The 22,406-nt window shown below is 48.6% G+C and overlaps 1 protein-coding gene across 2 annotated transcripts; it reads left to right on the forward strand.

Annotated features, from left to right (window-relative positions):
- Positions 1–2,043: 2,043 nt before the first annotated feature.
- Positions 2,044–20,923, forward strand: MEOX1 (mesenchyme homeobox 1). Of its 2 annotated transcripts, XM_040245215.1 has the most exons (3): positions 2,044–2,942; positions 17,320–17,492; positions 18,816–18,959. In XM_040245215.1, the coding sequence occupies exons 1-3, from the start codon at positions 2,474–2,476 to the stop codon at positions 18,936–18,938; spliced, it is 765 nt and encodes a 254-aa protein (XP_040101149.1). In that variant the 5' UTR covers positions 2,044–2,473; the 3' UTR covers positions 18,939–18,959. The 2 variants fall into 2 exon arrangements, with proteins under 2 accessions (XP_040101149.1, XP_040101150.1); XM_040245216.1 differs by lacking the exon at positions 17,320–17,492 and having other exon boundaries at positions 18,816–20,923.
- The last annotated feature ends 1,483 nt before the right edge of the window (positions 20,924–22,406 follow it).

Raw genomic sequence — 22,406 nt, forward strand, 5'->3', positions numbered from 1 at the left:
GTAAGGACCATCCCAGGTTAGGGGAAATGGAAGCTCAGAGAGATGAAGTGACTTGTCCTGGGGCACACAGCTGGGAAGTGACAGATTCCGGATTTGAACTTTGAACTGTCTAACCCCAAAGTCTGTGCTCCTTCCTCAGCATCAAAGTGCTCCAGACTGGACAGCTGGCCACCTGAGGGCAATGCCTGCTTCTGCCATTTCTTAGTTGTGTGATTCCAAGCAGCTCATATAATCTGTCTGAACTTCTATTTCTTCATGTGTATAAATGTAGAGTGTAATTCTTTCTTTACCCAAAATAGGAAGGTTGTAAGGTTCAGAGGAGAGATGTACACTCAATGGGCAAGTCCTGGACAAAGCGGAGAGGGGAGTCTGCTTTGTGGCTTTGACGCCATCTCTTCCACCAGCCTGCAACACCCTGGCTGCCTGTTCTGGAAGATGAGATGCCTGTTTAATTAACATCATGTATGCTCCCTCCAGCTCAGAGCTGGGACCCATGGCCCCTCCTCAGGGAACCTTAGGCATCTTTGGAACCAGCCAGCATATACACTGTTCTTACTGTCCATTCCCATTTCAGCCCCAATCCTGCTGCACTAAACTATGTAAATAATTCAGTGGGCAAGGAGCTCTGACCCTATATGCTTGGAATGTCATTCTACAAGAAATTATATTAACCCCCCAGAGAGACCAGCAGACCATGGTGACTGAGTAGACTGACTGACCAGTTGAAATGGCAATGGATCCTCCTGTGATGGGCACTGGCCTACGAGCCCATGAGAAAGTGAACATCACTCGGTTGTGTCTGTCTCTTTGTGACCCCATGGACTGTAGCCCATCAGGCTCCTCTGTTCATGGAATTCTCCAGGCAAGAAAACTGGAGTGAGTTGCCATTTCGTTCTCCAGGGGATCTTCCCAACCCAGGGATTGAACCCTGGTCTCCTGCATGCATTGCAGGCGGATCCTTTACCCTCTGAGCCACCAGGGAAGCTCTTAGACAATGCGACTGTTTGTCAAAGAGAACTCTTTGGGGACTTCCCTGGTGGTCCAGTGGCTAAGACTCCACGCTCCCAATGCAGGGAGCCCAGGGTTCAATCCTTGGTCAAGGATAGATACCATGTGCTGCAATAAAAATCGAAGATCCCCCATGCCGCAGCTAAGATTTGGTGCAGCCAAGTAAATAAATGTTTTTAAAAAGAGAGAGAGAGATCTCTTTGGGGAATGAGAAGCTCCTGATTCCTATTTCCATGCATAGACTCCATGGAAAACTTGGCCTCTGGGGGGTGGGGAAGACAAAGCAGGTGGGCGAAGGTTACAGGGCCAGAGAGCAGGTGGGGGAAGCCAGGAGAAACATCAAGGAACCTACCTAAGTGTCTTTCCTTTGCCTTGGAGAAAAATGACTTGAAACCCCACTAGACAGAGTGTGGCTAATTGGCATGTAAGTTGGGGGTTAAAGAGCGGAAGGAAGAATCTGATTGTTTTTTTAAGTTACTGAGAAAGTGAGAATGTCATTGTGGGCCGAGAGAAATAATTTTTTTTCTGGAGTGTGTCTCTCTTTCTACTACAGACCGTGGTGGGCCACTGAGACTTGCAAAAAAAGATTGCTTTTAATCCACCTTTCTTTTTGCAAGCAGCAGTAGAAGGGCCTTTAAATCAAATGCAATCAGCAAACTTGTCTCTTGCACTTATTCCCCGCTTCACTCCCTGGAATTTGGCACTTGATGGTTTCTGGATCTGACTTAAGGCTTTTTTCAAATCCAAGACTTGGGGAATTTTGTTAACAGTGCAATAAAATAACTTCATAGTGTTATAGGAGGCACATTAAAGAAAGTGTGTGTGTGCTGCTCTCTTTCCTTAAAAAAAAAATACAGACAATGTTTCTTTAAAAGACTCCATCTGCAAATCCCATTAGATGTGCATATAAGGTTTCTGATGATTAATAGTTGCCTGCTCGGGTTTTGGTTGGAGGGGATCGTGTGTGTGCTGGTTAACCCCTCCCTCTCCTCTCTCACATTTCACTTCAGAAATTTGTCACTCTCTCCCCACCGCAGGATTTAAAAGTGTGTCTCAGCAGCCCTGGACCAGCTCTTTGCAGGCATTTGCTGCGGGCTCCAGGACAAGCCCTCGTCAGCCGGTGCGTCTGGGCTGGGAGTGAAAATGTTTAGTGTCATCGGCGACAAATACACGTATAGGGGACCCCACTAGGCAGGCTGGTGGGTCAGGGGGAACAGGAAGCCAGGAGCCAAATCCAACATAGGTGCAGGCACACATATGTGTGGCCACCCACACGTGTGCGTACTCTGAGGAGCAACTTTCGTTTTGGTTTTTGTTTTGGTTCTTGGGGCAAATTTTCTATTGAACACTTTTGCCCTCCTGTTTTATAAAAAAAAAAAATTTTTTGGTTGCATTTTTAACAATTTGAATATAAAAAGTGTAAGAATCCAACCTTTGAAAGGATTGAGGTGGGCAGCAGACGCAGATGGATCCAGCGGCCAGCAGCTGCATGAGGGGTCCCCACCCCCCGGCCCCTGTCTGGGGCTGCCTTCGAAACCCCCACTCGGAAGGCACTGGAGCCTCAGGGCTCCCCCACTACCCGCCAACCCCATTCTCCTTCCACCAGAAACCAGACTTCCCAGCGGCAGCGACAGCCGTATACCCCGACTTCTCAGCCTCATGCCTGGCAGCCACCCCACACAGCCTGCCCCGGGAGGAGCGAGGCTTCACTGAGCAGCACCCTGCCTTCCCACAGCCCCCCGACTGGCACTTCCCTGTGTCAGAGGCCCGGCGTAGGCTCAACCCAGGCCCCGTGGGGGGCTCCAAGGAGATAGGGGCCAACAGCCCAGGCCTGGTGGACACCACAGGAGGCCCAGGCAAGGACTATGAAGTCCTTGGGAGCACTGCCAACGAGACGGAGAAGAAGTCAACCAGACGGAAAAAGGAGAATTCAGGTAGGTGGCTGAGGAACAGATGACTGTTCCTTTACTGTGTGACTTTGAGGAAGTTGGAGGTAGCCTGATGTGAATGGGGGATAATATGATCTAACCTCCCCAAAGGCCGGAGACTTAAACCAGTTACCTTTGTGGGTATTTCTGCTCAGAATTCTAGGATTCTCTGGTGATGGGGGCTATGTCTGTGTCCTCACCTCTCCTGGGTTCCAAGAAGGATGTGCTGGAAAGAGAATGAAACAGGATCCACAAAGATTTGGAGGGCAGGTGGGATGGAGCCTCCGGGTACAGGTTGGCAAAGGCTGGAGGGGGGCTTTTCTGAACTGGACTGCATCCGGGTCACAGTTCTCCCCAGTATGCTCCAGCCGGTTCCAAATGGCCCCAAGAGCCCCAGGGCTTACTCCCCAGGAGAGTTGGCTTACTCCCCAGGAGAGTTAGCTTACTCCCCAAGGCTCAGAGGGCTAGGACCAAGGCTGGGAGTCTGGGCAATCAAACAGAACCAGGACTCTGTGTCTCTGGAAGTCTAGAGGCGGCAAAGCAGATATAGGGCAGGGATGCGAGAAGTAAACGCTAAGGTTTGAGGCAGACTGCCCGTGAGGAATGCACTGCCCTGCTGGGCTGTGTGCACAGGCCGAGGGGCAGCACAACCTGCTAAGGTCTGGGTGATCTCCCAAAGGCCACTCCTCAGAGGAGCCCTTCTGAGGAGTCACTGGTCTTGAGGAGAGTCAGAGAGGCAGGCAGCAGAGGGTAAGCACTGGTGGAGTATCAGAGGCCAGAGGATGGAGCGGAGTTTAGACCCCATTAATGTTCATCTGCTCCTGGTGGTGGGGACTGTTGTTTCCTCATCTCCCCATGGGACCTCCCAGCTTCTCTCACCACCCATTCATTCACCTTTTGTCTCGTTCCCCTCTCGACCAGAACAAGACAGTGCCCTTGCCTCCTGCATCCACTGCCCAACTATGTCCTCCTAACGACTGCCCTCAGGGTACATCTATCTGTCTGAACCTACAGAAGAATTTTCATGGGGCTAATGAGGAGCAGGCAGCAAATGAGAAGACCAAGCAAAGAGAACACTCTCTGCTTTAGTTTACAAAGTGCTTTCAAAGTAGCCCAGATTTCCCGAGCATCTTCTGTTTGCTGAGTTTTGGCAGAGGCCCTGGGGCTGCAGGGATGAATAAGGTGTTCTCACCCCCAAACAGCTCAAACTGAGAGGGAGGGGAGGCCAGCAGATGCCACTGGCAGTTGATGTGCTATGACTGAGGGGGTTCAAGGTGCTGTAAGAAACATATGATAGTTCTGAGTCGCACAGGTTCAAGTTTGGTCCATCAGGTCTTATCAGTGCCTTAATTCTTTACACATGGAAAAGAAGAGACTGAAAAGCTGGAGAGGAGTTCTGCTAACATGGAGCTAACAGAGAGTGACCCACTCATCCCAATGTACCCAGCACTTTCCTGGTTTTAGCACTGAAAGTCCAGTGTCCCCAGGACAGTTGGTCACCCTAGAAGAAAGCTCAAACCTCAGGCTTTAGACCTCAAATCCCACACCCTTCAGTAGATCTCAAACACAATCCTCATTTTGAAATATCTGGTCTCCATGCTTGAAGAAGTCCCTCAGTGTGCTCACAGCGGATGATAAAAACCACAGTCCCTGGTGGTCCAGTGGTTAAGACCCTGTGCTTCCCCTGCAGGGGGCAAGGGTTCGATACCTGGTCAGGGAACTAAGATCCCAGGTGCCATGCTTCAAGACCAATAAATAAAATAATAATTTCTTTGAGTTAAAAGCAAAGCAAAACAGAACATAGCCCTCTTGGATGCTATGAATAGAAGGGCTCTTTAAATTCTCACCCAGTTAAACCCTGAACTGTTCCTAGGCCTGGCTGGAAATTTGCTGAGAATGGGACACTTTCTGCTTCTCCTCTCCAAGGAACTCTCAGCTCCTTGGCTCTGCGCCTAGTTGAAGAGTTCGCCCCTCTACAGTGCCTGCCACTGTAACTCCTCAATCTCTGCCCACACCCACCTCAGCTGCATCCAGCCACTTTCCAGGGAGCTGTGAGCCAAGGGTACTGGAAAGGCATGGACACAGCCAAGGGCCAGGCTTAGACAAGGTCATTCCGTGTTTCAGCTGGACCCAAATGCACCATCTTTCCTTTTGATGAGTGGCCCGTGGATGGTGCTTCTCACATGCCAAGCAGCTGGCCACCCCTCCTCATAGGGTCAATTTCTGGTCAGGAGAGGTTCCCACCCAGGAGGGGCCCTGAGCTCTCCCTCAAGGTCCTCTCAGAAGCAGCACTGGCAGCAGCAGTCACACAAGGCAGGGCACAAAGAATATTTTAATGCAATGTTTAAAAAAATCAAAATTCTTACAAAAAGTCCATGATGAACAGGACTCTCATTCATTCTCTGGGGTTCCAGACACTCTCTGGTCAACATGGAAATCTTTATCCCCCAGTGGCTTACATTGTCCTTTGGGATTTAATTAAAGAGACAGGAAAGATCAGCTTTGTAAGAATCTAAAGAAAAGGGAACGCAATGAGCAGGGCTCACAGCTAACTCCAGGAGTCTGGAATTTAGATCACAAGAGACAAATCCACAAAGAATCACCACCCTGGGACTTCCCTGGTGGTCCAGTGGCTAAGACTCCACACTCTCAATGCAAGGGACTGGGGTTCGATCTCTGGTCAGGGAACTGGATCCTGCATGTCCCAACTAAGACCTGGCACAGCCAGAATAAATATTGAAAAACAAAACAAAGAACCCCCACCCACCCTATCAATCCTGATCCATTGGTTGGACTCTCTATTTTAAACTTTGATATCCTGTTCATCATGGACTTTTTGTAAGAATTTTGATTTTTTTAAACATTGCATTAAAATATTCTTTGTCTTCATTACTGTGGTTTTTGGCACCCCTTGCATGTTGTACTCAATGTAAGTGTCTCGCCCCAGCCCCTGCTAGGCCATCTCTAGAAGGTTAACCAGCACTGATCAGAAGTGTGTTTTCCATCATGCTTCACAATCAGGCAGACAGGTTGCGGGATGGCACTGCCACTTCCCACTGCTTGACGTTGGGAAAGTCCTTAATTTCTCGGAGCTTCTGTCTCCCCAGCTGTAAAATGGGACTATAACAGTATCACCCTCCACAGAGAGTCCCTGCGAAGGTTAAACGCTGTGATCCATGAGATGAACCCTGTGCCTGGCACATGAGTTCGATAAATAGTGGTTGTGAATGGTATCAGGCCCATCTTTACAGAACTAGTCTCCAAAACATAGAATCTGACAAATAGCCCTTTGTTTTGGGGGACAGTGGAATTGAACATTTCAAACATGCTGTCTCAGAAATTCCTGAGCCTGGGGTATAAAATGTGAAAACTTCTCAAAATCATTGTTGGTCCTGAAATCCAGTTGCCATCAATTAGGAGCCTGAAGCTCAGAGAGCCACCAGAGAAGCTGGAGGAGGGAGTGAGTCGTGCCTGGTAAATGTGTCCCAAGCTGGTTGGCCTGGCCAGGAAGGGTCCGGTAGCAGAAAGTTACTGAAAGTTCGTTTTGAAAGGAACGTTCTCTGCTCCCCGGTCTCCTTCAAAGCTCTGCCAGTCCCAGTTGGTTTCCCATCACTTGCCATCACTGAAAGTGGAGCTGATTTGCTCAAGGAAATGGTCAGGAAAGAAGAGCTCCCTGGACCCCACTCTGAAACTTTCTGTTGGTTCACAGCACAAAGCTGATTTAGGAGTTGGCTGTGATGTTAACTTGCCCTAACCACTCCCACTCCGAGGGGCCAGGGAGCGTTAAAGACCCCTGCTGGCACGGACAGCTGCCACTCCTGTTTGCCCCCCAATCTGTCATGGCTACCATGGTTGTCTTTAATTTATGGGAATGAAGGATTTCACGGTGATTTCCTGACAGGGTTCAAGGGAAGGTCGCGTGTGATCAGCCCAGTGGCAACAGGTGAATCTGATCAGCCGCCTGGGAGGGCCTCCGTGCCTGGGTTCCCCGCTGCTGGCTGATGCTCTCACAGTCATTCTGTCTTCATCAGACTTGCTTTGTCCTCCAGCCCATACTCCTGAAGCTCCGACATGTGTGCCTCCCAGGGCTCCTCCTTCCCTGTTTTCTCCCCTGTAAGATCTGATGTCCAACTGCCCTGCCCCTGCCCAGCTACGCACACTCTCAATTTCCCCTGAATCACAGCCAACTCTCCACAAAGTGGCCTCTTTCCCACCTGATTTCCTTCTACAGCCCACCCATTCCACTTCTATTACCACGCAACAAGACACCAAGCCAATTTAGTTGCCTTGAAAAGGCACCCTGCTTTTTCTCCCCACCATCCCGATTTGTTCAGTGCTTCCCCTTGCTTCCCCTTGCCTCAAACACCCTTCTCTTCCCACACCCTTCTGCCTTATTTTAACATCCAGCTTGAAAGCCATCTACTCCAAGCATCCTTCGCTCCTTCCCTCCTTCCTTCATGATTCCACTTGTACATGGCATCATTTCAGTGAAAGTTACAGTTTAGAAGTTTCAAATGACAGTATCACTAGAACCTGTGGCTGATTTTATAAATACAGTTTGTAACTTCATAAAGGAGCTCTCCTGAGGTTTCTTACCATCAAATATCTAATATTTGAAATCTGTTTTTTCTTTAATATGATCAAAAACACATCATGTAAGCGTGACCATCAGAACCACTTTTCAGTGTGCGGTTCAGTAGCATTAACTATATATATATATATAAAATTGTGCAACAGATCTCTAGAACTTTTTCATCTTATACAATGAAATTCTACATCCATTGAAAAACAGTTCCTTTTACCCTCTTCCCTGCACCACCCCTCCCCCCAGGCCCTGGCAACCAACATTCTACTTTCTGTTTCTAAGAATTTTGATTACTTTCAGTTCAGTTCAGTTCAGTCGCTCAGTTGTGTCTGACTCTTTGCGACCCCATGAATTGCAGCATGCCAGGCCTCCCTGTCCATCATCAACTCCCGGAGTTCACTCAAACTCACGTCCATCGAGTCGGTGATGCCATCCAGCCATCTCATCCTCTGTCACCCCCTCTTCCTCCTGCCCCCAATCCCTCCTAGCATCAGAGTCTTTTCCAATGAGTCAATTCTTTGCATGAGGTGGCCAAAGTACTGGAGTTTCAGCTTTTTACCTCATATATGTGGAATCAAGCAGTATCTGTCTTTTCATGATAGATTTAGTTTACTTAGCCCAATGTCCTCAAGCCTTATCTGTGCTGTAGCATATGACAGAATTTCTTTATTATTCTAAGGCTGAATAATATTCTGCTGTGTGTATATACACATTTTCTTTATTCATTCGTCTGTAATGGCCACTTGGTTTGTTTCCACCTCTTGATGATTATGAATGATTCTGCAATGGACGTGGATGTGCAAATCTCTTTAAGATCCTGCTGTGAATTCTTTTGGATATATACTCAGAAGTAGAACTGTTGGATCATATGGTAACTATTTTAATCTTTTGAGGAACCACTATACTGTTTTCCCTATGGAATGCTTTTGTTGATCATACTTTTGGGGTCATATCCAAGAAATCATTGCCAAATCCATTCTCTCCATGTTTTCTTCTAGGAGTTTTCTAGTTCTAGGTCTTGCATTTTTAGGCCTTTAATGTATTTTTGAGTTAATTTTTATGTGTGGTGTACAGAAAAGATCCAACTTTATCCTTTTGCTTGTGGAGATCCTGTTTTCCCAGCACCATTTGTTTAAGATTGTTCCTTCCCCATTGTGTAGCCTTGGCACCTTTGTTGAAGATCATTTGATCATTTATGTGAAGGCTTACTTCTGGGCTCTCTATTCTGTTCCATTGATGTATGTGTCTCCTCTTATGCCAGTATCACATTGTTTTGATTACTGTCGCTTTGTAATGTGTTTTAAAATCAGGAAGCAGGAAGCCTCCAGCTTTGTTTTTCTTTCTCAAGATTGTTTTGGCTATTCAGGGTTCTTTGAGATTTCCTATGAATTTTAGGATGATTTTTTTCTATTTTTGCAAAAAAAAAAATGCCATTGGGATTTTTGTAGGGATTGCATTGAGTTTATAGATCACTTTGTGTAGTATGGACATTTTAACAATATTGCCTTTCAAAATCTATGAACACAGGATGTCTTTCTTTTCATTTGTGTCTTTAATTTCTTTTAGCAATGTTTTGTAATTTTCATTGTACAAGTCTTTTGCCTCCTTAGTTAAGTTTATTCCTAAGTATTTTATTCTCTTTGATGGTATTGTGAATGGGATTATTTTCTTAATTTCCCTTTTGAATTGTTTATTGTTAGTGTATAGAAACACAATTGAGTTGTGCATGTTGTTTCTGTATCCTGCAACCTTGCTGAATGTATTACTTCTAAAAGGCTTTTGTGGAATCTTTGGGGTTTTCTACATACAAGATTGCACTGTCTACAAAGAGAGATCATTTTACTTCTTTCTTTCGGACTTAGATGCCTCTTAACTTCTTTTTCTTGTCTGATTGCTCTGGCTAGGACTTCCAGCATTATATCAAATGGAAATAGTAAGAATGGGCATCCTTGCCTAGTTCCTGATGTTAGAGAAAACTATTTTAGTTTTTCACCACTGAGTATGATATTAGCTACAGGCTTTTCATATATGGCCTTTATTATGTTGAGGTAATTCGTTCTCTTCCTGGTTTGTTGAGTGTCCAAGAATCCTTTGGTGACCTCTCTCTCCACACACGTGGAGCATGCCCTGTTGACAACTCTATTTTAGCATCAAACCACAGTTGGCTTACATCCAGAGTTACAGATGCATACAGCGGCCTTTTTCCTTAAAACGGAAGTGTCTAGATGGCTGGAATGCTATCTGATTCACCTGTGCAGTATCACTAGCACCTACGGTAACATTCGTACACAGAAGCTGTGTGTCTGGCCAATAGCCTCTACTGTAATCTGGCATTCACTCATTCATTTTCTCACTTTCTGAGAGTGCCTCCACCGCCTGGCATGGGGTTTTCACCATGTGTGCTGTGCTTCTGTAAAATGCATCAGGACTTTTATAGTCTCACTCATGAAAAAGTGTGCAGAGAGCCAGACTTCGATCATAAAACCAGCGCAGGGTCAGGGTGAGTGCTGGGGTCAGAAAGATGTGTAAACATCCACATGCAGGCTGGGCTGACTCACAGGAATCCCCTACAGGGCACTGGGGTTGGGTCCAGCAGGGGGAGCTGCTATGGCTGAGCAGTAAAGGGGACCCACCCTGGTCAGGCACTTAGGGGGACTCCTGGCTGGGCAGTTAAAGGGCCCAACTGCCACATGAACAAGTGGCTGTGCTCACCAGTCTAGAGGAAAGCACACCGTTTTCTAATTTGCAGAGAGGTCACTGTGGTCTTGCATCAGCTTTGTACTCATCATGGCCTTGTTTCCTCTCTCTCCTCAGTGGTAAGCACAGCTGTAGGGAGTTAGGTGGGGGGCATCTTGGCTCGCTTGGGTATAACAAATACCATAGACTGGGTAGCTTAAACAACAGACATTTATTTTCCCACAGTTCTGGAAACTGGAAGTCAAAGATCAAGATGTTGGCAGTTCGGTTTCTCCTGAGGCTTCTCTCTTTGGCTGGCAAATGGCCTCCTTCTCGTCATGTCCTCACTTGGTCATTCTTCTGGGGGTGGTCATTCTCTGTGTCCTCATCTCTTCTTTTGAAGACACAAGTCACAATGGATTAGGGCTCACACTAACAGCCTTCCTGAAGAAGGGAATGGCTACCCACTCCAGTATTCTGGCCTGGAGAACCTCATGGACTGTATAGAACATGGGGTCGCAAAGAGTCGGACACAACTGAGCTAAAGTATTTAAAGTACTTTCGTACTCTGTACTTAAAGGACAGAAAGTACTTCTGTGAAAGTACTTAACAGCCTCATTTTAATTTCATCACCTCTTGAAAGACCCTATCTCAAAACAGTCGCATTCGGAGGTACTGAGGGTTAGAATGTCAACATATTAATTGATAGAGGGGACACGATTTGGCCCATAAACAGAGGAAACGGGGACAAGATTCTAGCAGTGGCACAAATGCTCCAGTTATAAATCCCTTTCAGAGCTTCCCTAGCCCGGAGTCCAGGGTCTGTTGGCCACTAGAACTTTTCCATTCCTATAGGGTGTTGCTTCTGGCCACAAGGAGATCCTGCATTCTTTTTTAAGTGTTTTTTTTCTTTCTGATGTGGACCGTTATTTAAAGTCTTTATTAAATTTGTTACAATATCTCTTCTGTTTTATGTTTTGGTCTTTTGATCACAAGGCATGTGGGACCCTAGTGCCCCGACCAGGGATCAAACCTCCATCGCTTGCGTTGGGAGGTGAAGTGTTAACTACTAGACCACCAGGGAAGTCCCAATCCTGGCATTCTTATCTTTTCCCCACAAACAGAGAAGAAAAAGTGGAGACTGTTTTAGGAATGAATCCCTAGAGAAGCAGGGTGTTTGACAGACAAAGAAGGAAAGGACGTGATAACAAAATAAATGGACAACCTCAGTAAGCATCAGCTGGGTCATGAGCATGACTCCTGAGTATCACACCCAGTGACTGCAAATCCATACCCATCTCTGAGGGGCAAGACTCGAGGCCCCTGGAGACCCCTAGAGCCAGCTTCTTCAGTGCCCACTCTGCCCACTGAATCAAGCTGCCCTGGCCTCCTCTAGCTCCCACCCCCACTCTAGCCTTTTCTGTTTCATGTGTTCCCATCTTCCTTGAATTCAATGATGAAGGAACCGTGTGTGCAGTGGGGCCTGGGTCCTAAAGCCTACACTTCCTTCGGTGACAGTTGAGGGTGACATCTGGAACTTATAAACACAAAGCCCAGCGGTGCCTGCGCCTTCCCCAACCATCTCAGAAGCTCACTGCAGCTCCTACCTCTCATTTCCACTGCCCCTCCCCACTCCAATTCTCTGCTGCAAACCTCCATGGTCCCCACACCCCGACTCCTCACTCAGTCCATTCCACTTTCCCTCATCAGAGCCCACCATCCCTGCCTGCCCCACCACCAACACCTGGGACTCTCTGCAAACATGACTCTAGCCCTAGGCATTCCCATCCCAGAGAACATAACCTAAATTCCCCAGGCCCACTGGTGGGCTCCTCAAAGAAGCCGGGAGCCCTACCATGTCTCCTCAGGCCCCCGTGGGAGAGGAAAAGGGTCTAGACACTGAGGTGGGGCTGGCCCCAGAGAGAGGCTAGCCAGTCCTAGGAAGCCAGAGAGGTCTGGATGCAAACACATCTGGGGAATGGTTCAATCCAGGTCTTGTCTATTTTCAGGGCTTTGACTCCTCCCTCTGAAGCTGAGAGTATCAAAACTAATGATCAGGGGATTTCCCCGGTGGTCCAGTGGTTAAGATTCCATGCTTCCACTGCAGGGGGCGTGGGTTCAATCCCTGGTCAGGGAACTAAGATCCCACATGCTGCACAGTGTGATCAAATTAAAAAACACACACACACACAGCTAATGAGCACATTAAAGGTCTGGTCTGTAGCCCAGGAAACTATAGGCACCATTTTCAGAGGATTTGCCAAGGTCTTACCTAGGGAAGTCCCTGGGAGGCCGACCTGGACACAGATTCAGATTGCCATCCTTGGAGTAACCACATCTCCATACTTACTGTCCCCGCAGCCCAGGGTGACCTAGCCGGGATGGGTCCCGGGGGACTTTGGGCAAGCCATTTAATCTCTGGGTCTCAATTTCCTCATTTGTTCTACGGTCTAATGTGTACCTTACCTACCTCACAGAAAAATTAAGAGGATCTAATAGGAAGCAACCTAATAGCAAGGAAATAGCTTCCTCTCAAGGAAATCTGGGTTCTCAGCCCACTTCTGCCACTAACTTGCTCTATGTCTTTAGGCAAGTTTCTTACCTTAACCTGTAAGGTAAAAAGGCCACATCAGATCATCTCTAAGACCCCTTCTAGGTCTGCTATTCTATGATTCTGTAGTACAGAGGAAAGCCCAACAGAAGTTTATCTCTGGGGGAAAGAAACCCATTGTCAATTGTCAACTGCAATGTGCTATTTGAACATGGGCATGTGACCATCTATCTGGTCTTGGATAGAAATTTATGTTCAATGGCTGTGAGAGCTGGGGAAGAGGAATACAGGACTCCAAAAAAGGCACATTCCCCAAGGTCTGTCTGAGCCTGCCTCTAGTCCAGATAAAGCTGTCTGCTGACTATAAGAAGGCCTGCTAAACGTGACAGCTATTTATGAAATAATTTACCTTGGATGGTGTAAAAGCTTGTGGTGGAAACCGCAATATCACACACACACATCCTGTTTGCATTTCTCTGGGCACTCTGGACCAATCCATCATGGCCCTGCTCCCTCTGAGGGTGTGCAGAGGATGGGGTGGGGTCACATGGCTCCTCCATAGACACAGAGGCAGCCTGCTAAACACCAGCCTCCTCCCTCTGCTGTCATGCAAGAGGCACCCTTTGGCCCTGAGGAAGAATCAGGACCAGGAGGACTCATGTGGATCCTCACGCAGATCAATTCTAGTTACTGTGCCTGGAAGCAATAGTGACACAGATTCAAGCACAGATATACAAAAGTACTGGGAGAAGGGAAAACAGTTACAAGGCCAGGCGCTGAAAAGGCATCCTTTTCGCACAGTTCTTGAGACGTGGTGCCCAGAGAAGCATCATGTTTTACCTCTGCCTGTGCTGCCTCTCCAGCATCATCCCCAGTAGAACCTCTTCTGGTGGTTCTTTCAAAGGAGTCTCAGCTGAATGCCACGCACTGTGCTGTGTTAACACACATTTCCCATCTCATTTTACCTTCGAAGCAGCCTTCTGATCACAGCGATTGCGATAGTTAACTTGATATACGTCTAGTCCTTTTGTCATTTCTAACATTTCTAACACCTGTGGGAAGCTGATGAGGGTCAAAGGTCCTCCCAGTGCCACCCTGGTTAGCCAAATGTTGCCTTGAGGTTCACATACGGGTTCAGACACTGGGTTCCCAGATTATCCTGAGGCCCCAGTGCCCAAATCAGGATAATAAGAGATGAGAGAGGAGAGTGGATAGGGAGGGGTTGCCCTGGTTGTTGCCCCACTGCAACCAGTCCAAGACAAGCTACAAAGGGCTCGTCTCCCAGTCTTCCCTCTTCTCTCTAGGAAGGATGATGTGCAGGACTCTGTATGTGTGTGTAGGATGGGTGTAACTGGGGGAGAGGTATCCATAGGGCACCTATGCACACCTAAGCAGGCCTGGGAGAAGGGGAGGGTGGGGTGTGAGCATCAACCCAGGACAAGGCTTCTGGGAGCCCTGGAGGTGGAGATGCACAGAGCTGCCCCCAGGCAGCCAGCCAGACACCAGGGCTGCTGATGGCCACGGCTCTGATCAGCTGGATCTGGATTCAAATCCTAGTTTCGCTGACCCAAAGCTGGCCAGCCAAGTTCCCGGGCCTCTCTGAGGTTGTTTCTGCCTCTGTATACTGAGAAGGATTTAGCAAACATTTAGCAAGTACCTCCTATGTGCGGGTTCAGTAGCAAGTGAGAAAAGCAGTTACATCCCTGGGGAGAGAGAGCTATGAATCAAATTATCACAAATCCACATGACAAAGATAAAGGGATAATGATACTGCCTACTCCTTCCAGTGTTATGTGGGGACGATTAAAGCCCTGACTGCATCTTAGCACAGGGAAGACTTTAAGAAGTGACAGCTGCTATTACCCCAGGCCCTCAGATGGAATCTCAAGGAACTGAAGAATCAGCGCTTTGACGTTTTAAAAGCATCTTCCACCTACAGCAGCTTGTCCAGGCTTCCCAATAACGCTGGGAGGTAGATTTCTGGATGAGGAGGCTGAAGCCCAGGGAGGTTAAGCGACTTCCTGAGAGGCTCCAGCAAGAAGATCGAGGATGCAAACCTCGGCGGCGCAAGTCCTCTGGTTTGGCACACCCGCTGCCGTGAAAGGAAAGGACTGGGAAACACTGAGCCCCCCGGGCAGGAGCGGATGGGAACCGCGCCAGGCTTCGCGGCCTCGCTCCGCCTCCGCGGCGTGACCGTGACCGCCCCTGGCCGCGACGGCCAAGGCTAAGGACTCCTGGGGGACCCCGGCCGGGCGGCGCGTCCTTCCCCTCCAGCCCCCGCTCCGCTTCCGGAGAGGTCCGGGCAGGCAGCCCGGCCGGAGAACTCGCCCCCTTCCTTCCCGGCCCCCGGGCGCGGGGGGCGCGGGTGGGCGGCCCACCCGGACCCGGCGCGGACAGCCGGGCATCGGGGCTGCAGGGAGCCCAGGAACTGGGGCTGCAGGGACCCCCAGGTGGCGGCCCTCCTCCTCCTTCTCTGCTTCCCCCCGGACTCCCGGCCGGGGCGGGAGGCGCCCCCATCTCTGTCCCGCGCGCCCCCCGGCTCCTGAGCCGCCTCTCCCCGCCCTTCTCCCGGGCTCCCGGCGGGGGACTCGCCGACTGAAATACAAGGGACTGCGTGGAAAGAGCTAGAAAGAACCGGCAGGCTGAAGTTCCCAACGGAACGCGGAGTGGACGAGGGGGCTCTGTATCCCGACCCCGCTTGGCAATCTGGCGGTTTGGCCAGCTTCCCAGTCTGTAAAACAAGGACAGTGAGTTGAAAGACTTCTTATTTTTAGAGCCCTGAGTAAAACGTGCTTCCTGGAGCCCTTTCCCGGCCACGTGGCACGCGTTGGTAGTTCATTGTGTGGGTGTGTCGGTCTCCTTCCTTTACGCCTCTCCACCCACCACCGTCTCTTACCCTGCTCCGGGAGGTCACGATACTGTCCCTTCTATGTATACAGCACTTAACAGTCTGTAAAGCCCTCCTACATGTATTTCATTAGAACAGTGTGTGAGTCAAACTGCCTGAGTGGATTCCAGCCCCTCCACTCACTGGCCAAGAGAACAATTTACTTCACTTCTCTGTGCTTAGTTTTCTGGTCCGTAAAATGGGTTTCGTCCTAGAACTCACCTGGCTGAATTACTATGAGGATTAAGTGGCTGATACACCTAAAGTGCTTGGTCCCTGCACCGCTGTTAGCAGCTGCAATTGAGCCCATGCTATGTCTAACTCAGAGCCTCCTTCTTAAATGAACTTTCCAGACTGGGCCCCTCCTGGTGTCAAAGGTAGAGGCCTGGCGTGCTGCGATTCATGGGGTCGCAAAGAGTCAGACACGACTGAGCGACTGAACTGAACTGAACTGAGGGTAGCCAGGTCTTGGAAGCCAGGAAGAAACTTAAAGCAGCACTTCTCAATTTACATGTGCACACAACTCCTAAGGTTAGTAATAGTGTTAGTCGCTCAGTCGTGTCCCGGATTCTTTGCAACCTCATGAACTATAGCCTGCCAGGCTCTTCTGTCCATGGCATTCTCCAGGCAAGAATACTGGAGTGGGTTGCCATGACCTTCTCCAGGGGATCTTCCCCATCCAGGGATCGAACCTGGGTCTCCAGCATTGCAGGCTGCTGCTGCTGCTACTGCTAAGTTGCTTCAGTCGTGTCCGACTCTGTGCGACCCCATAGACGGCAGCCCAACAGGCTCCCCCGTTCCTGGGATTCTCCAGGCAAGAACACTGGAGTGGGTTGCCATTTCCTTCTCCAATGCATGAAAGTGAAAAGCGAAAATGAAGTCGCTCAGTCGTGTCCAACTCCCAGCGACCCCATGGACTGCAGCCCACCAGGCTCCTCCGTCCATGGGATTTTCCAGGCAAGGGTACTGGAGTGGGGCAGTCTTTACCATCTGAGCCACAAGGGAAGCCCTAACTCCTAAGGGGATCGTGCTAAAAGGCAGATTCTGATTCAGGATATCTGAGGATGGGGGGTGGGCAGCAGGAGATCATGCAAGTCTGGTCAGCGCCCAGGCTCTGCTGCTACTGCCACCAGATCATCCTTTGAGAAGCCAGGTCTTAGAGCAGTGGTTTGTAACCCTGACTGCATGTCTGAATCATCAGAAGCCTTGTTAAAACAGATCACTGGTCCCACTGCCAGAGTTTTTCATTCAGCAGGTGTGTGTGTGGTGATGCCCAAGGATTTGCATTCATAATGAGTTCCTAGATGGAGCTGACCTCCCCAGGACAGAGAACCTCAGTTTTAAAGCATCTTGCCCCACAAGCTCACAGCCACTACCAGTATCAAGTTGAGGGTGGCTCAGGTGGTAGAGGTCATTCAGCAGCCAAGGGCAGCTTCTTGTGCTCTGGATATTAAAAATAGTTGTTTGAGGGGCAGGGCACTTGAGGTTGGGATCCTAAATTCTTTCCATTTCTCTTAGGGTTAAGACATTAGAAGGAATAATAAAGGGACACGGTGGGATCTTTCTCAGCCTCCTTTAAAAATAAGAGTGACAGGGAAAGGCTGCGCCTCTTCTTGAAGACAAAAGAAAGGAAACCAAGGTCCCTGTGGTTCATGTCTTCCTGTTTGGGGTCCTCTCTCCCCAGAAAACCAGGAGAATCGAGCGAAGCCAGAGGGCACCAGCAAGGCCCGCAAGGAGCGGACAGCCTTCACCAAGGAGCAGCTGCGGGAGCTCGAGGCTGAGTTTGCTCATCACAACTACCTAACCCGGCTCCGCAGATATGAGATCGCGGTAAACCTGGACCTCTCCGAGCGGCAGGTGCAACATGGAGGAGCCCCTCCTCTTCCGGCCATCCCTCCTTTCCTGTGCTCTCTCATCCCCCACTTCCCTGCCCCCTTCTCCTGGAACCTTCTCCTTCCTCCTCTCCCTCCACCCAATCCAGACATTCTGGTTGTACCTGACAGTCACCTGCGGAGATTCTAACAAGGCCGATGTATGGAGCTCACCCCTAAAGATTGTTTTCACTGGTCTGGGGTGGAGTCCAGGCATCAGAATTCTTCAAAGGTCCCCCAGGTTGGGACTTCCCTTGTGGTCCAGTGGTTAAGACTTCTGCTCCCAATGCAGGTGACGGGGTTCAATTTCTGGTCAGGGAACTAGAGCTCATATGAGGCAACTAAAACTGGTGCAGCCAAATAAATAAATATTTAAAAAAAGTAAAAAGTCCCCCAGGTGATTCTCACATGCAGCCAGGGTTGAAACCTTTGCTCTGCTTATCCCCAAACGTGAGTGTGCAGTGGAATCACCCAGGCGCTTGCTTAAAATGCAGATTTCAGGGTTCCACAGTGTGATAGTGCAGTAATAGAGGGAATCTGCATTTCTAGTAGGTTCTCCAGGTGATTTGGACATGCAGCTGGTTCCTGGGCACACTCTGAGAAAAACTTCCTCGCCTCACCCTTTGTTTTGGCCTTTTCTCAGAGCATTCCACCCATACTCATGCTCTGATGTGGAGTAAAATATAATAATAATTGATAGCAGCTTTCAGTTGAGAAAGTGATCTGTTGGAGTGCTGGATTTAGAATCAGAGGACTTAGATTCAAATCTTGCTTCTACTACTTCATAGCTCTGGGACCTCTGGATCACATCTTCTCCTAACCTCTCCCGTGTCCAACTGGGTCATAACCCCACCCTAAAGGTTTACATGCAGGTAAATGCTGAAGCTCAGATAAGAAAATGCCCATACCAGAGCTACCTAAGCTGAAAAATGCTTTCCAAAGGTGCCTAAGGGAGAGGCTGGTGATTCAGTATTCTCAGATCCTTGGATAATAGAAGCTTGAGGGAGGGATGGCCACATAAGAGGGGCGGGGCTTGTGAAGGGGGTGGGGCCAATGCAAAGTAACATTTAGTACCAGTTCTTCTGTCTGTGAGGTTTTCTTTATCTGGAGACATAAGACAGGTCTCTGAGCAGATTGATGAGTCTTCCCTTTGGTCTCAATACCTGGAGCCTTTGGAGGCATGGGGAGGGGCAAGCAGAGTTTCAAGCTGGGCTCCCTGGAGCTGCACCCCAGGTACCTTGAGCATCAGTATTGGAGAGGTGGTCACGCCTGCCATGAAGTGACCGGGCTCCTCTGCTTCCTTCATCAGGTCAAAGTGTGGTTCCAGAACCGAAGGATGAAGTGGAAGCGCGTGAAGGGGGGTCAACCCATCTCCCCCCATGGGCAGGACCTCGAGGATGGGGACTCTGCCGCCTCTCCAAGTTCAGAGTGAGATTCTCCAGGGAGAAAAAAAGAAGACTGAGGACTGAGCCCCCTACCAATGACCCCCACCCCAATCCCACCTTAACCTTCTCCCACTCTCCCAGGGCAGCCTCTCCACACTTCACAGTGATTCCTGGATAGAAAGCTGCTCAGGGTTCCTGGGAGCCTTGAAGTTTCTAGAAAGTTCTGTCCAGCATTACTCTGTCTTTAGCAGCCCCTTCCCCAGGGCCTTCGCTTCCCACAGTTCTCATGGAATCAATCACACAGCGCCCAGATCTGACCCAAGTGAATTTGGAGAATAGCTCCAGGGACACTGTTTCTTCGGGTCTAAGCTGCCACCCACACCTCCTTCTCACAACCTTCCTCCCACACTGGCCAGACCTCCTCCAGTTCTGGACACCTGGCCTGATGGGAGAGAAGCCTTGAGACCAGCTGTGAGTCGCTAAAGCAGATGCCCCCAAAGAAAGGCAAGGAGACACACATACACACCCTAGACCAACCACCTCTCCTTCTGGGTTTTGTTCTGAGGCTTTGGGGGACCTCAGTTGTCCCAAACCCCAGGAAAAATCAATGTGAGGAAGTCTGAAGACAGAAACTTAGCTGCTACAAATCAGAAGCCATCCATGAATCCAAACTGGCTGGCTCCATGGGCAAGTCCATGAGTGCTGGCTGGAAGCAGACAGTCAGGAGGACAGCTTGGTACAGGTCTCTTGGTACATAGGCCTTTCATGCTGGCTTGACTAGGTGGATGAGAAGGGACCCAGGACAGCACCTGCTTCTTCAAAATCAATTCAGGGACGTACCTGGGATTGTTGAGCTGGACTCCAAATCTCTGGAACAGCTATTAAATCAGTAATTTCTGAATGGAAAAACTATCCAGATGCTCACATTATTGAAGTGAGGGCTGGAGAGGGTCCCTGTGTTCCGAGGATGGAGCAGCCATACTAGGGCTGCTTATTGGGTGAGAGCCTAGAAATGTGGGACCCTGGTGTGGTTTCTTTCTCCAGCTGCAGGGTCTTGTGCTTTCAAAGAACTCTGGCTGCAAAAGGACCAAGAAAATGTCCTACTTTCTCCATGGGATGCATCTGAGCCCCTCCAAAGTGTGCATTCCACAAATACTGTTATGATGGGAGGAGCTGCCACATTTGTTTGTGGACTGCCCAACCCCCACCCCAGGACTGTTGGCCCAGCAACCTGGGGCTACTGACACCTTAAGAGAGGCCCCTGCCTGCCTCAGTGCTCTGTCCCCCAACAGCAGCTGGTGTTGCAGAGGGAGGTCAGCAAGAGTTTGAGTTCTTGTATGTAGATGTAATCATTCATGTGTAAAAAAAAATACAAAAACAAAAAACCCACCTCCCTATCTTGAAAGGACAGACTCTGTGGAAAATGATTGCCAAGTGAGATGGCTGGTTAGAGCATGTGTAATTTTTTCTAAAGTATACTTCATCTATTTTCTTTAGATTACATCAAGTTAACTGTGTAAGATCAATTCACTTAGTAAGAAAATTCTTCAAGAAATAAAATCAATAAAAAGAAAAAAAAAAAAAAAAAAGAGCAGAGTTTCCAGGTCTTTTTTCCTGGAAGAGCTAAGAACCACATGTCTGTATGTAGTCTTCTGATACTCATGTGATCATCAGCCAGACAAGATCTAGAAACAAAAAGAAAACAGAAATCCTCTAAACCAAGGTATCCCTTGGTTCTTCAAAACGTAGGGGTGCAAATATAATGGATGTTTTTTTTTTTTAAAAAGTCTTGTCTTCCTTGCAACTGTATTGTCTTCATTTCCCATTGAAAAATTTTAGCTTTCAGTTTCCCTAACCTGTGGCTTATCAAATAGACAAAGTTCTGTAAACAAAAGGTGAACTCTTATGTTAATAAAGGAAACTTGACCATAAAACTGACCATCCCTAATTTTTAAATTCAACATTTGGAGGTTTTTGTTTTTCAGGGTGCAACCGTATACACCAAATAAAAATGACACGAAAAAAAGTGTCCTCAGTTCTGTGTCTTTTTAATTACAAGGGATTTGTCTCACCAAGATGTCAGCAATGGACAAAATAGGCCTGGCTGGACAGAGAGGAGGGAGGGAGCTCGGAGGAGAGTCCTGGCCAGGATTTGGCTGTAAGGCTGTTTGGCCCGGTGTGGGCGGTAACCAGAAATGACATCATCAGGAGCTGGCAGAAGAAAGCAGACCCACCAAAATCAAGGTGCCAAAGGGAAGGTTCAGGTTCAAAGCCAAGCAAAGCAGACACCCCAAGCATTCCAACACCCGCTGCTAACTCAATTCCTGTGGCTTCAGAGGACATCAACCTCTGTTGGTTTTCTTGTCTGTCTAGAATGTTCCTTCTCTGTTTCCCATGCAGACTTAATCTCCCTTTCTCAATGCTTTTGCCAGCATTCCTGGTTACAAGATTTTTATCTTTCTGTCCATTGCCCTTTTCTCCCTCTTCTTATCTTCCCCAGATGATCCCATTTACCTACACTTGTTTAAATTGTGGTAAAATGCCCCCAACATAAATTTTAAACCATTTTCAGGTGTCCAGTTCTGTGGCATTAAGTACTTTCACACTGTTGTGCAACCATTGCCACTGTCTTCAGAGCTTTTTCATCTTTCCAAACTGAACTGCTACCCATTAAACAGTAACCCTACCTTCCCTCTTCTTTCCATCCACCTACATTTATACAGCATTTACTCTCTGTCAGACACTGTTCTATCTCCTTCTCTCCTTTTTAAAATATTTGTTTATTTATTTGGCTGTGCTGGATCTCAGCTGTGGTATGTGGGATCTAGTTCCTCGATCAGGGATTGAACCCAGGCCCCCTGCATTGGGAGCTCGGAGTCTTAGCCACTGGACCATAAGGGAAGTCACTTGGGCACTGTTCTAAGTGCTTTACATGGACAAATTAAATTATTAATTAGTAATTCTCTTAATAATCCTGAGAGGTAGTACTTCTGTTCCTGTCTTACAGATAAGGTAAGCAAAACAGAGAAGTTGACTAAGTCCCCCAGGGTTTACAGCCCATTAGTGGTCATCACAGATCATATGTGTGCTGTGCTTAGTCACTCAGTCGTGTCTGACTTTTTACAACCCCGTGGACTGTAGCCCTCCAGGTTCCTGTCCGTGGGGATTCTCCAGGCAAGAATACTGGAGTGGGTTACCATGCTCTCCTCCAACAGATCTTCCCAACCCAGAGATCGAACCCAGGTCTCCCACATTGCAGGTGGATTCTTTACCCTCTGAGCCACCAGGGAAGCTCATTATCATATGAAAGTGAATGTGGCTCAGTCGTGTTCCACTCGGCAACCCCCTGGACTATTCCTTGGAATTCTCCAGGCCAGAATATTGGAGTGGGTAGCCGTTACCCTCTCCAGGGGATCTTCCCAACCCAGGGATCAAACCCAGATCTCCCACATTGGAGGCAGACTGTTTACCAACTGAGCCGCCAGGGAAGCCCCCAGAATCATATGGTTGGGTCT

This window comes from Oryx dammah, unplaced genomic scaffold (assembly GCF_014754425.2).
Source record: "Oryx dammah isolate SB20612 unplaced genomic scaffold, SCBI_Odam_1.1 HiC_scaffold_8, whole genome shotgun sequence".
Classification (NCBI taxonomy): Eukaryota; Metazoa; Chordata; class Mammalia; order Artiodactyla; family Bovidae; genus Oryx; species Oryx dammah.

What these genes read in the sequence shown, in the direction of transcription:
- MEOX1 (XM_040245215.1), top strand. Translation starts at nt 2,474, where the DNA reads ATGGATCCAGCGGCCAGCAGCTGCATGAGGGGTCCCCACCCCCCGGCC. An exon ending in ACGGAAAAAGGAGAATTCAG is followed by an intron (nt 2,943 to 17,319) that starts GTAGGTGGCTGA and finishes CTCTCTCCCCAG; the next exon opens with AAAACCAGGAGAATCGAGCG. An exon ending in TGGACCTCTCCGAGCGGCAG is followed by an intron (nt 17,493 to 18,815) that starts GTGCAACATGGA and finishes TTCCTTCATCAG; the next exon opens with GTCAAAGTGTGGTTCCAGAA.